This window comes from Tamandua tetradactyla, chromosome 7 (assembly GCF_023851605.1).
Source record: "Tamandua tetradactyla isolate mTamTet1 chromosome 7, mTamTet1.pri, whole genome shotgun sequence".
NCBI lineage: Eukaryota > Metazoa > Chordata > Mammalia > Pilosa > Myrmecophagidae > Tamandua > Tamandua tetradactyla.
This window is the reverse complement of record NC_135333.1, coordinates 1,570,554-1,583,177: the sequence shown is the minus strand read 5'-3', so window position 1 is coordinate 1,583,177 and position 12,624 is coordinate 1,570,554. Positions and strand designations below refer to the sequence as shown.

The following is a 12,624-nucleotide window of genomic DNA, read 5'->3' as shown; positions in this document are numbered from 1 at the left end:
TATAAGGAAATCATGTTCCCCATCTATTCCATAGGCATATAGTAAAATTCCCCTCCGAAAAGCTTTGAGATATCTGAGCATGACAAGTAACTGGTAGAATTTTAATCAAGAACAAAACATCGGATATTGTGGCAGTTGTCATTATTTTCGTCCTACTGCTTCAGTGTTTCCTTCAATTCCAGTTACCTGATATAGCAAGCATTTTGGCTTCAAGCAATGCCGGTAGTTGAGTTTCAATATCGTTAACTTTCCTTCTCAGAGTGCTGCAGAGTTTCTCACTCATACACACCTAGACAAAGAGAAATTGCCATCAATTATCATTTATTCAGGTAAATATGAAAAGACAACAGAGCAGCCAGGTCAGTTTTCTGGGTATCTAAGTATGTAAGAGGGGTGACAAATTGAGCTCTTAAAAAGCAACGATGCAAAAAAAAAAAAAAAAAGAGGAGGTGAAGGAACAAACCAGAGTGAACACTGGCATGTTACAAGCATTGATCCTACACCCTTTTACTACCCTCGGGGCACAAAACTGATAAAATGACGCTAACGTAGAAAGCCAACAAAATTGAAATAATTTAATCCCCTCTGCTTTTTCCTTCCTGAGGGCCTTTGCACGCTGGCTCCCCCAGTCTGACTACTCTGGCCCCAGGTGGCTCAGATCACTCACTTCCCCAGGCTCTGCTTAAGAGTCAGCTGGGAAGAAAGGCCCGGCTGATTACCTACACAAAATAGCAACAGCCCTCAATCCTTCCTCTCCTTCTCCTTTACCCTGATTTATTTTTTTCCATAGCATCCTATCTAGCTGACACACTATTTGCATATATTTGTTTGCTTTTATATCATCTCTCTCTCCCTGCTAGAATACAACCGCTAAGTGAACCAGGGACTCTGTTTTGTGCTTGGCACATAACAAGCAGTAAATAAAGATATTAATGAATCAATGGCTACTGAGGTCAAGGGCAGAGCAGCAGACAACTTTTAATTGATTTATTAGTAGATGCTGCCTAGTGGCAACTTTGAGGGCAGATACTTGCTAGCAAGTCCGATTTTTAAAAAACACAAGTAAATCTCAGTAAGATTTCCAGGTTATACTGTTTATTTTTCCATGACACATCAAATACTTTCTATAATTTTCTCTGCTTTTTCAAAAATAGCAAAAATCTTAAATCTCAGGTTCTTTTGCCATGTGCTTTCAAGTTATGTTTGATTTTGTTTGAGGCTAAAGCATCACAATTTTTTTTTCTTTTGTGTAAGGCTAAAACATCATATTCAGTTGTTAGCTATACTCAGATTCATGAGCTACCTAGAAAAACATCCAGCTCAACAAAAGTGTACAGCACAGATTTAACAAAGATGAATAAATCTGTGCAGAGAATTTGGGGTTACCCACAAAATAAGTCACCCAGAAACATCACTCTTTTCTTACTAAAAATCTGAGATTCTATTCAAGAGCTAAAATTAATCCAGTTGGGTTCATACAATCCAGAGAATATATATGTTCCCCAGAAGAGTCTAGATCCTGCTAGATACCAGCAAAACTTTAAAGCAAAACTTCAAATATTTTGCTTATCTCAGAAAGAAGTTAAGATTAAATTTTTAGAGTCAAAGAAGACCTTGCACATCCTGTCTAAAATTCACTATTTCTCTGTGGGCTTACACATGTTCTTTTCATTAAGCAATTGTTATTTTCCAACATTTCGCAATAAAACTCACTCTCTGGGTCAAGACAACAGTTTGGCAGCCTCTGAACTAAAGCTTGCACCAGCAGTGCTGATTCTCTGCATGTCCAAAGTGATTAATTTTGAGACCCTTCCAAGAGTCTTGAGATTTGTCAGTATGTCAGAACTGGGAGTTAAAGGGAAGTGCTATGGACCTCTTCCCCCCAGCATTATGTCTCGGGTTGGGGCAATGCCTGATGGCTGGCATACCTCTTCCCATTCATTTAAGAATGTCATCAGAAGGCTGAGGATATTGCCATTAACCCTGTAACATCAGCCATAATTCTTATGTCTCATCCAATTTATGTCCAGTATTTCTGATTTTAGTTAATGGTATCTGTTAATCATAATTAGATCAGTTTCTCCTTTGTTGAACAAATCTATCCCTCCAGCTGTCACTATTAATATAAAACAACCTTTCTAAATCTTCTTATTAAATTGCAATATATATTCTTTCAGGTACTGCTGGCTGTAATCTAATATCTACCAATCTCCAGATATCCCATTTAGTTCCAACTATTTCTTCCATCTCATTTATCCCTTAATTACCTTTGGTTTGGGTAGCCCATAATAGTCAAAGAAATATAATGAGTGTAAGGAATGTTCCATCTTTCTTTGGGGGAGAATCTAAAGAATGTCAGATCTAAAAGTCTAACACACTAAAAAGAATGCATTGTCAAGCTAAGTCTTTTACTTCCAAGACCACCAGCTAAGCTAAGAAAGAAAGTTTTTGTTGTTGCGGCTGTTGTTATCGGGCAGTTTTGTTTTAACTCTGTGTGGAGAATATAATAATATAGCTAATAGAGCTCAGCATCTCTTTCTCTGCCTTGTTCCTCCTTCCCTCTCCTCACACAAACTCGCGTACATGTTCACATACAGCCCCCATGTTCTCCCATGCATATCCCAGGAAATCTGCATCTCCTTTTTATTTCCAAATAAAATTGGCCCCTGAGGAACTCATGACACAGTGGGGCTTTTGCATTTACCTTTTAAAATCTAAGATGTGAGTTCCTTAATCTTATTGAAAAACAAAGGGATTATAATTTTTTTATATATGCATCAGAGAAGGTATGCCAATAGAACAAACCACTTTCAGTGTCCGGGCAAATGCAAAGACCCTTAACAGTAGCTGGAGATTAGAGACACATCTCAGTATTGTGTGAGCACCTGTACATATGCGTGTCCACAATATAAAAGTCATGTAAAATACACACACATATAAACACCACCTATACTATGTATTAGACATGCCTGTAAACATGGTGACTAATAAATATAGTCACTGTAGGTATTATAGACTCACTTGTATTACACATACATTGTGTTCTGAAGATAGTCAATAAACTCAAATGTAAGAGAGTCCTCCCACCTTTTAATTCTGCGCACAAATTAGGAAGCACTTGATAAAATATAAATGGCACATATTCACGGCAGAAATACAGGGGAGAGAATACCACTGCCACCTCTCTCCATGCCAGGAAGCTTTTGCCTCTCCCCAGCTCCCTACTAGATCTCCCTGAAGGTCAAAGAAGTGGTAAGCAAATGGGCCATGAATATCAGTGGAGTTGTAAGGCAGAAATTCAGGCTTTGTTCTCTCACACGTCCTCTTTTGCCTCATATAATAAATCCAATGAACCAAGACGGCCTCTCCCTGGCCCCTGCAGTTGGACAGGGCAAATGATCTCAGCCTTACCTGAGCAGGCTGATCCCAGTATGCAAACTCAGGGGAGGATAAGGTAGGGAGACTGAAAGTCCTGCTCTGGGGCCGCTCTCTAACACTTCTGTGTTCAGAACCTCTATTCAGGGTCCTTAGGCTGCTAGAAATAAAGTGGTACTTTGAGTCTCATACATGCCCTTACTCTTTAGGGAAGCGTTCACGGGAAGCTCTCAGGGATAGCAGAGCAGATTTCAAGCATCCCTGGACCCCTGGCCACAATCCCACCTCACGGACACCACTTATTCCTAACAGAGAACTCTTCTTTTATGCAGGGTATCATTACCCACAAACTCGCTGCTGTGTGATTTTTCAGCGAAATCACTCAGCGTTGTTCTCAGAAATGAATTGGATGCAAAAACTGATGAAAGGGCCAGGGCAACGATACACACTTTTGCCAACAACACATCCGCAATTTAAGCTCAGCAGTGGTGATTTGCAAGGCATTTGGCAAGTCTTCCTGTTCTGAGGTCCAAGATTCTCTTTCCCTGGGTGATAAATCCAAGACAGGATTCCTTCCAGACCAGTGGACTCTCAGCTGCTTTACTCTCCGGCCCTTAAACTGTTCTTTTTACATTTTGACCATCTTCACATTACATTTTGACCATCACCACCCCTAGGCCCCAGGCCTAAGACAAATAATTCATTCTTCATCCCCACTTCTCTGCCACAAAATTGAGTTTCGATGTAGTAATTCATGAAGTAATTTACTTACTTCCCAGTGTGTCAAAAACTCAACCTGATTTAACTATCTCTATAGGGAAGTGTTTTTGTTTTGTAAACTGAGGTTATCCTCAGAGCATTGACTATTTAATTTAATTGACCGTGTGCTCTTAGAGAATAATGAAGAAGAGCTTATCTCTACATTAACCAAGGTCCTGATATAAAATCATTAATGGCAGATGAAATAGGTGAAATAATTCTAGTGCCTACTGAAAAACTTTAAAAATCAAAAGCTGTCATTTTCTACACTATTTCCTTATGTTTGTGTGGAACTTGAACCCTGCCCTCCTGGAGGAAAAATAATTAATATCTCATAATTACACCCATCCTGAAAGCCTTTTAAAGCAAAGACATTTAACTGTGCACAGCAGTGGTCCTTTCCCATTTCCTAAAATTGATAGCTCTCTCTTAAGCAAAGGCCAAATCAATCAATTTGGGGTGACCACAAGTCAGAATCTTAAAAACTAGAAGCAATCATTGCACCTCACTATTTTGGATCATCTGCTTGTCCTGCAAAATGGCTTTATGGTGTCTGTGTCTCATCCTGGGTTCAGGTATTCTGTGATTTAGACATGAAATTAAGCCCAAAGAAAACATCAGAGGCTTCTTTAGAAAATAGGATGATAAAGATACGTACCTTAGCAGTAATTTCTTTAAGTGACAAGCCGAGGGATTTTACCCTTTCCTGGAGGCTAGAAAAATTAGAAAGAGAGCATTGGTCTTCTTGGGTAATCACAGTCAGATATCACCACATATAGGAGTAGGAATACCAAGAGCCCTGAAATTTCCATCAGTCACATGGCTGAAGAACAGTAAGGTAAGGAAAAAGAGCAACCGAGATAAGTGCTTGGCAGTAAAGGATAAAACTTGGGTTCCTATAACCACCTTCCAAAAATGGTTTACACAGGGCGCACAGGTCATCACCTATTGTATATTTGAGTATTCTGCGCAATTCAGCATATATTTACTGACTGCCTTCTGCATTTAACATTGAGGCATAGAGTAGACAGGAGATACACACATTTAAAGTGTATCTAAAAAGTACCACCTTACTCTCTGAGTTTTTACATGATTCATTTTCCTCTTAACACTATTCATGCACATTAATTTATTCATGCAATTTATCTCTCTCCCCATTGGAATATAAGTTCCATGAAAGCACAACTGCTTGTTCACTCCTGTATCCCCAGTGCTTAAAACAATTCCAGAAGCTTATTAGTAGGCACCGAGTCAATATCTGTGAATGAATGAATGAAAATATAAATAAATATAAATGCAACTATTTATATTTACTACTTCAGAAAGTATTCTCAAGGAGGTTATATTATATAATGGAGAAGAAGTACATGCAGACAATCATCTACAATAAAAAGCAAGATGAAACAATTATTATAGACTTGAATACAGGAATTCAGTAGGAATAGAAACCAAGGACTAGAAGAAAACTGATATATAAAAAGTCACCAGGCAGAATGTTGTTTCCAAATAAGCAATGGAAACAATAAATTGCAAAGCAGTTTAAACCAGGGTATTGGTGAGAAGGCTTATGGAAGAGGTGGAAAATGAACCACAGGTACTCAGTAAATTTTGATAGGGGAGGCCAAGGGCTACATTCATTTCCTCTTTATCCATCAGAAAATGTCATTATCTTCCTTTTCTCAGATTCTGGGAAAGTATTCTATGAGAAAATCTGAATTATCTTCAGTGATTTAGGAAATTTAAAATAAGTCTTTGAACTCAGGAAACATTTGATCCCCCCACCCCCCCCCCACCCCCAGTTTGCAGGAAGTATATTAAGTAGCATTGTCAAAATTGCAACAGGTAATATAGTCTTTATAGATTTGTGGGGTTTTTTAAATTAAATCTTAGGGATTACTCTTGTTAGAGATTATTGCTAACTCCAAAGATTACAAGGCAATGGTCAACCTCACACCCACCTGATGTTTTGCCTGATTTACCTTGATACAAACTCACTGATTTGAGTTTCCTAGAGCTTTGACAAGGTTGATGTGAAATAATTAAGTGACAAAAAAAGCATTCATTTTATAGTCTACCTTAAATGAGAACTTAATGACCTTGAGCCTTGGTCTACTTGTCATTGGCCCTTTTGGTTGTTGTTGTCCTTGTTTTGTGTGTTTGTTTTGCCTGCAACTTTATAGTCATACCAGTTATAATCATTCTGTTACCTTCATTTGTTAACCATCAACGGTCTAAGTGTGGGGTCTGTACCTTTGCTGTTCAAAGACTGAAAGCACCAGCAACACCTGGGAGCTTGTTGGAAATGCAGAATCTCTGGCCCTATCCCAAACCTACTAATCAGATCTAAGATGCTTCCAATTTCTTCCTATCATCAATAGTGCCGCTTCCCCCACCCCAAAGTTGCTTCTAATGACCCCCATGGCCCCATACTTTTGTGCTCGCTCTCCACTTTCCCGTGTGGAGAGAGACCTTCCCTACTGGACATTCCCAAGGGTCGGTTTTGGGACCTTGCTCTTCTCTGTTCATACTTTCTTCTTCAGGGAATTCCCTTCAATCTACAGCAAAACAGACACCACTGGACAAATCTGCAGAATCCATGGTCAGGCTCTGGACTTTGTCTAACAACTTTTTGCACTTTGCCCATAGTCTGGTAGACGTTTGTCCTGGCAATGAAACATCATCTCTCCCAAACCTGTTTCCTGCCCCCAGCTCCCTTCTCTCCCTTCTGACCTCTGTCACTCTTTCGCAGTCCCTTGTACCTCACAACTGGATTATTGCTTTAGGATCTGCCTGGTTTTGTTACTTTGTCTTTCCTCTTCCAAATCATCCTTCAGAAGGCTGCCTGATGAATTTTCCAGAAAACAATCATTTCTTTCATATCTCTCTCCTGTCCAAAATCTTAAAGCTTTCCTACTGCCTGTGGGATAAGCCTCAACTTCTTAGCCTGGCATTCAACACTAATTATTGATTTTCTATGATAGTCTTTTAAAACTCATTTTTAATTTATATACTGAAAAATAGCATGTTATTTACTACCACCAAAATTAAATTTTCCCCTTTACTTACTTTGGTACTCTTTCTCTAAATAAGAGAGCAAATAAACATTACTGACATTTCTCCTTCCCTCCCAAAGACTGGTAATTACTCCCCTTTTTAACTTTGTCTCTCACACTCCCCTGCCTGAACCATTTGGTCCAATTAGATTCACCACCACCCCGGAATTTTATTCTTCCCCTTTTTTTCTTTGAGGTTCCGGCTCAGCAGGGAACCAAGGGACTAAGAAAAAAAAAAGTACCTTAAGGAATTGGGGTTCATACAATCGGCCCAATATAAGATTTAAACACTGACATAGGGCAACCTATTTTTAAAAATCGATTGAATATATTTTTTCTTATTTTACAAAGAAAGCAATAAAATATCTCAAAGCTAAGATTTTTTTTAATTTATCTAATATTCACCCTAATACAGTGATGCAAGTGTCAGAATTTAGTCATTTGTTTGTGTTGATGCTGAAAAAGAGTGCGATCACCTGCCCTAGATCTTTTCATTCATTCATGAATTCATTCTTTCTTCCAATATCTACTACCCTTATTAAGTCAGCAGCCTGGAATATACTTCAATGTTCCCTACCCTCGACTACTTACTGCTGCTAGATGGAAGCCCCGAAATGTGAGAAAATGCTATAGGTGCTAGAAGAGAAGTGGTTACTTGGTAAATTGACAGCCTGTAGGGGAAATATCAGGTTTTCTGGGGTATGGGGGGCTGGGGAGGGGTGTCAGGGAACGTTTCTATAACAGAGGTTACAAAATATTAAAGTTGAGTTGTCAAGTTGTTGTTGTTGCTTCAATCATAAGCACTGTGTTTGAATGCTATCACTACCACGAATTCGTGATGTCTGAGTATAATAATAACGACTTCAATCGCAAATACTCTGGAACTGGTGCAGGTACAATCTCACCAAAGGCATTCACATGTCAGACCTGCTTTCAACAGAGGAGGGTTTTCTTTCTAGCTGAAACAAACCCAAGGTATGTGCAACTGGATTTTTCTAAATTCAGGAATCAGAGTCTGACAAAGTCTAGTGTACTCAATGGGGATGATGGAAGTAACATTTGGAGTCCTGTCTATAGAATTCTAGACACTGACACTGGGCCCTTTGAGGGAAGGTAAGTCTGAATAGCATGCCAACATGGAGCCTGGACAGCCTAGAGCAAGGTCATGACACTTGGGATGTAGGAGAGAAGAGATGTCAAAGATGGGCACATTAGTGGTTCTGCCTCTGGTTTTAGGAGCAGAGTTGCTGATCCCTGCTACCCAAGCTTAAAACCTTTCTCAGGCAAAAATGCATTTTTTCTGCCAGGCTCGAGGGGACCCATTCAACTAAGCTTTTATTATAAATGCTTCACAACAAAATGGAACCTATATGAGTACCTGATAATATACTATAAATAGATGTACACAGCCACACACAAAGATTAGTTCATATATTAATGATTAAGAAAATGGGTTGCGGGTCCACTTACTGATACTGAAATTTTCGCAAACCAAAATGGCAGTGCCCTTAGCTAATACCTAATATACTGAATAAAAAATAGGCCAGACACCATCTTAGCAGGGGTTGACGCAGTTCATTGCTCTTGGCTCAGACCTGGTACTATTCTAGAATGAAAATTAGTCTCCTCACAAATATCCATGTTCAAGGAGGGAAGCAGTGAAGCAGATAATTGAATACATTGTTTTATATTTGATTTGATTTATACTTAATTTATTTAATTTATGCTATATTACTTTTTGCAGTAGATTTACCTTCCTAATTAAGTTTTTCTCTGACTAATATTAACATCAGTTGCATCCCTGGGGTATATACAGAATGAAAGCTGTAGGAGGTGGGTAGGCAGAAGGATATAAATAATCTAAATACTATGCCAGTGTTTGTCAAACAAATTTTTTGTAGTAGGAATCTTTCTATCAAAATTTTACCCAGAACTGTAACATAGAAAACAGACAATGGTGTATCTATTCTATTGAGATCAGTGGCTGGCCTAGGGTTCAACTGATATCATATTGATATCCCTTCCCAAATGCTACCAGCATCATGCTGTAGCCCCCAAATTGTAATTCCATGAGCAGGAATACAAATTGGAAACCACAAAAATAGATTTAAATATTGATAAACAAGAGTTACATGATATACTTCATTGATTAAAACTAATCCTCATGCTTCTTTAAAGCTTGCATGTTGTTAATGACAAATAAGAACTGTTCTCTCAGATCAAATTATGCCGTACACAGGAAACACGTAAATTTATCCCATGAATTAGCAGATATGTTTTAATGAACAAACCAGACCTAATTTACTCAGATGAGTGCCTTCCTTCAAAGCGGATACCCTAGGAATAATAGAGTCAAATATTTAGGCATTCTTCTAAATTCTTTACCTATATTATCAGCCTTTTAAATTTTCTTTATAACTTGTGAAATAGGTACTATCATTATCAAAGAAAAAGTTCAGTAACTTGCCTGGAGTTAATCAGCTGGTCAATAGTGGAGATAGGGTGGTAATCCAGGAAATTTAGCTGCCTGCTCTCCTGACCACTAACCCACACCACCTCCCCTGAGAAGCTGCATACTTTCTCCAAAAACGCTGCCATTGTCCACACTGGTTTTAGAATCCTGTTAAATTTACAATACAACATCACTAATTTGTAAACACACATTATGGTCATGATATAAGAATATTCTGCACAAAAAGCAGACCTGAAGCAAAGAGCAACCCATGGCCAGGAGTCACAACCAAGCCAAGGGCTGAAGGAAGCGAGGGCGAGACAACTAACTATTCCAGATCTTACTTATGGTGATGTTATACAAGTACATACAATTACTCAGATTCAGCAAGCTCACACCTAAAAATTGGTGAATTATGTAAATAATGCCTTAATAAACAAAAAAGAGGGAAAAATTTGCCTCAGATTCTGAAGACAAACGCAACTGAAAGATTCAAAAAAAGTTTTGAACAATGAAATCACGGTTGGGAGAGACAAGGCCCTGCTCTGACAACACAGCATTTTATGAAATTCATAACTTCTGATGACTGTTCAAGAATCAGTCCTGTTGTTTTATATCACACATGATATCTACCAATGTACAAGACCATGAACTGGCAGCAGGAAGAGATGCGACCTCCTGTCTCTGGCCTCAGAGAAGAGGGTATGCTCCCCAAGGTAGATTAGATATCTGTGCACAATAAACAAATCTTCCTCTATTGATGCTTCTCTCAAGAAGCCATTCATTAGGGATCTTAGGGCATCAGGGTACTAAGGAGAATAATTACCATACCCCTCAAAGTAAACAAGAATATGAACTTACAGTGGGTTTTTAAACTGCTATTAGTATGATTAATTATATATGTTATTAAATTCTACATACTAGTGCTGCAGGTTCCAAGAAAAAAGAAAGTCGATACTACACATAGCTAGGCAATGGAAGGCAAGATGGTTCTTTTGTTGACTTCAAATTAACAAATGGTTTCATTTTTCAACCCACCCAACCGGGAGACTAAAAGCTACTACAGCAATCGACTTGTGCAAAACATAAATGTTTATCTGTATTTTAGACATTAAGCATTATCAATGGTGGCTATAAAAATTTGTGTGTAAGAACATGTCTGGTTTTTCAAAAAAAATGATTATAGGATCCTTGGATTAGGACAGGAGCTCACAGTTACCTTACCTTCAAGTAAAGAAAAGGGGGCTCCTTCAAATAGTCCTGTAATATCATAAGCATGCTACTGCTGATATTAAAAAACCAGTAATAAAAATCCTGATTTGTTTATTGTTAGGATTCTTTGGAGAGACAGATCGTTTTTCAATAATAATTAGGAGGGCAAATGGAATTCAAGTCAATGGCAGCAAGTAATCTTTATAATATGAGCCAACGCTTGGTCAAGGGCCAGAATGAGACATTTCTGCAGGACAGCATCAACCAGGCAAGTTTGATTCAGTGCTTTGGGGGCGAGAAACAGTTCTAAGGAAGAACTGGTCACCCTGCTTTTACCCCTGCCCCTGTGCAGTCTATTCTCAAGGCTGTAGCCAGGACGAGCCTTCGAAAGCATGTCAGGGAAAATGTCACTGCTCAGCTCAGAACACTGCATTACACTCGAATAAAGCCCACGTCCATACAAACCCACATGATCCATCATCACCCATCAGGTCTCTAATCTCATCTTCTATAACTCTCCCCTTTGCTGGCTCTGCCCTAGCCAAAGAGGTCTCCTAACAATTCCTCCAACTGGCCTGGGCTAAAGGAGGCCACTCTGCCTGGTATGCTCTCCTTTGAGGACATACCCTTGGCCAACTCCCTACCACCTACTTGGTTAAAGAATCCCCTGCCCCTGTAAAATAGCAACCAAACTATTTTACTTTCTGTTCCTCCAGATACTGTCACTTAGGGGTGCATAAATCAAGTGCCTTATAACAAACTTGAATGTGCACCTTCTCTTGATATTATTTCCAATACACCCTTAGATCCAGGCAAGAGAGTTTCTTCCCTGAGTCCCGTACATCAGAGAGCCTTGCTCTGTTTCTCCTTTTCCTCTGAGTGAAAAATACATGGGCCCAAGTTACATGCCCATTGAGAACTCATCCAGATAGCCAAGACCCCAAAATTTCCTTCCCAAAGAACCGTGAGTCCACTTTCAGAACCTGCCAGGGCCTGCTCTCATGGGCTGTCCTCCCGAGGATAGACCACTCTACCGTGGTTATTTTGACTCCTGTGGCTGGAGCTTGGACAGGCAGGCTACGTGTCCATGTGTGTATATGTTAAACCCTGCCTGGTGCAGGACGGACCCAAAGGTGGGAAGACAAGGTGGGGAGCCCCATTTCTTCCCTTGCCCCGGGCCCAACAAATGTCAGGTGGGCCTCGATGGACTCCTGTATGTGCACATTCTAGAGAAACCACCTGTCATCCCATGTGCTCTTGTGCAGCCCATCATACACCAATTTTCCCACTTCTTCCTGCCAACACTATCCAGTCACACTACGCTTTGTGACAGGCACCGACAGGCATGGCCTTGGTTATCAGCATTAAAATTATACCCAGGATCGCAAATGTGCCTCTGCCCCAAACACAAGCCTCTGCAGAAAAACTCTGTTCCGACTTTCATCTGAACCTGAGCTGCAAAAGGATAGTAACGACGCTCAGAGACTCATACCGCTACCCCCACCTTGAACTTTCCACAAGTCACTTTCTTCTGGAGCTCCATCTAATCATCTGCAAAATGAGGAAGCTGGACACAATTATTATAAGAAGCTTCCTGTTCCACCACTCGAGATGCTTTTACTAATGTTATTTTATTTGTAGAGATTTAGAGAATATAAGATACACCGAGGTTACGTAAAGTACCGGATACTATTAATGAGAGATGTAGGAATATAGGCCACACACCTGCCATTTTTACCAATGCCAGCCGTTAGAACTGAGTTCTGCAGAGAG

General features: G+C 39.6%; 1 protein-coding gene across 1 annotated transcript in view; it reads right to left on the bottom strand.

Moving 5' to 3' along the window:
- Window positions 1–12,624, bottom strand: part of DISC1 (DISC1 scaffold protein) — a 387,745-nt gene that overhangs the window by 279,049 nt on the left and 96,072 nt on the right. The window contains exons 6-7 of the mRNA XM_077168344.1: window positions 4,793–4,847; window positions 187–289 (exon numbers count right to left, since the gene is read on the bottom strand). Of these exons, the coding sequence (XP_077024459.1) occupies window positions 187–289; window positions 4,793–4,847 (158 nt within the window). The remainder of the gene's footprint in view (window positions 1–186; window positions 290–4,792; window positions 4,848–12,624) is intronic.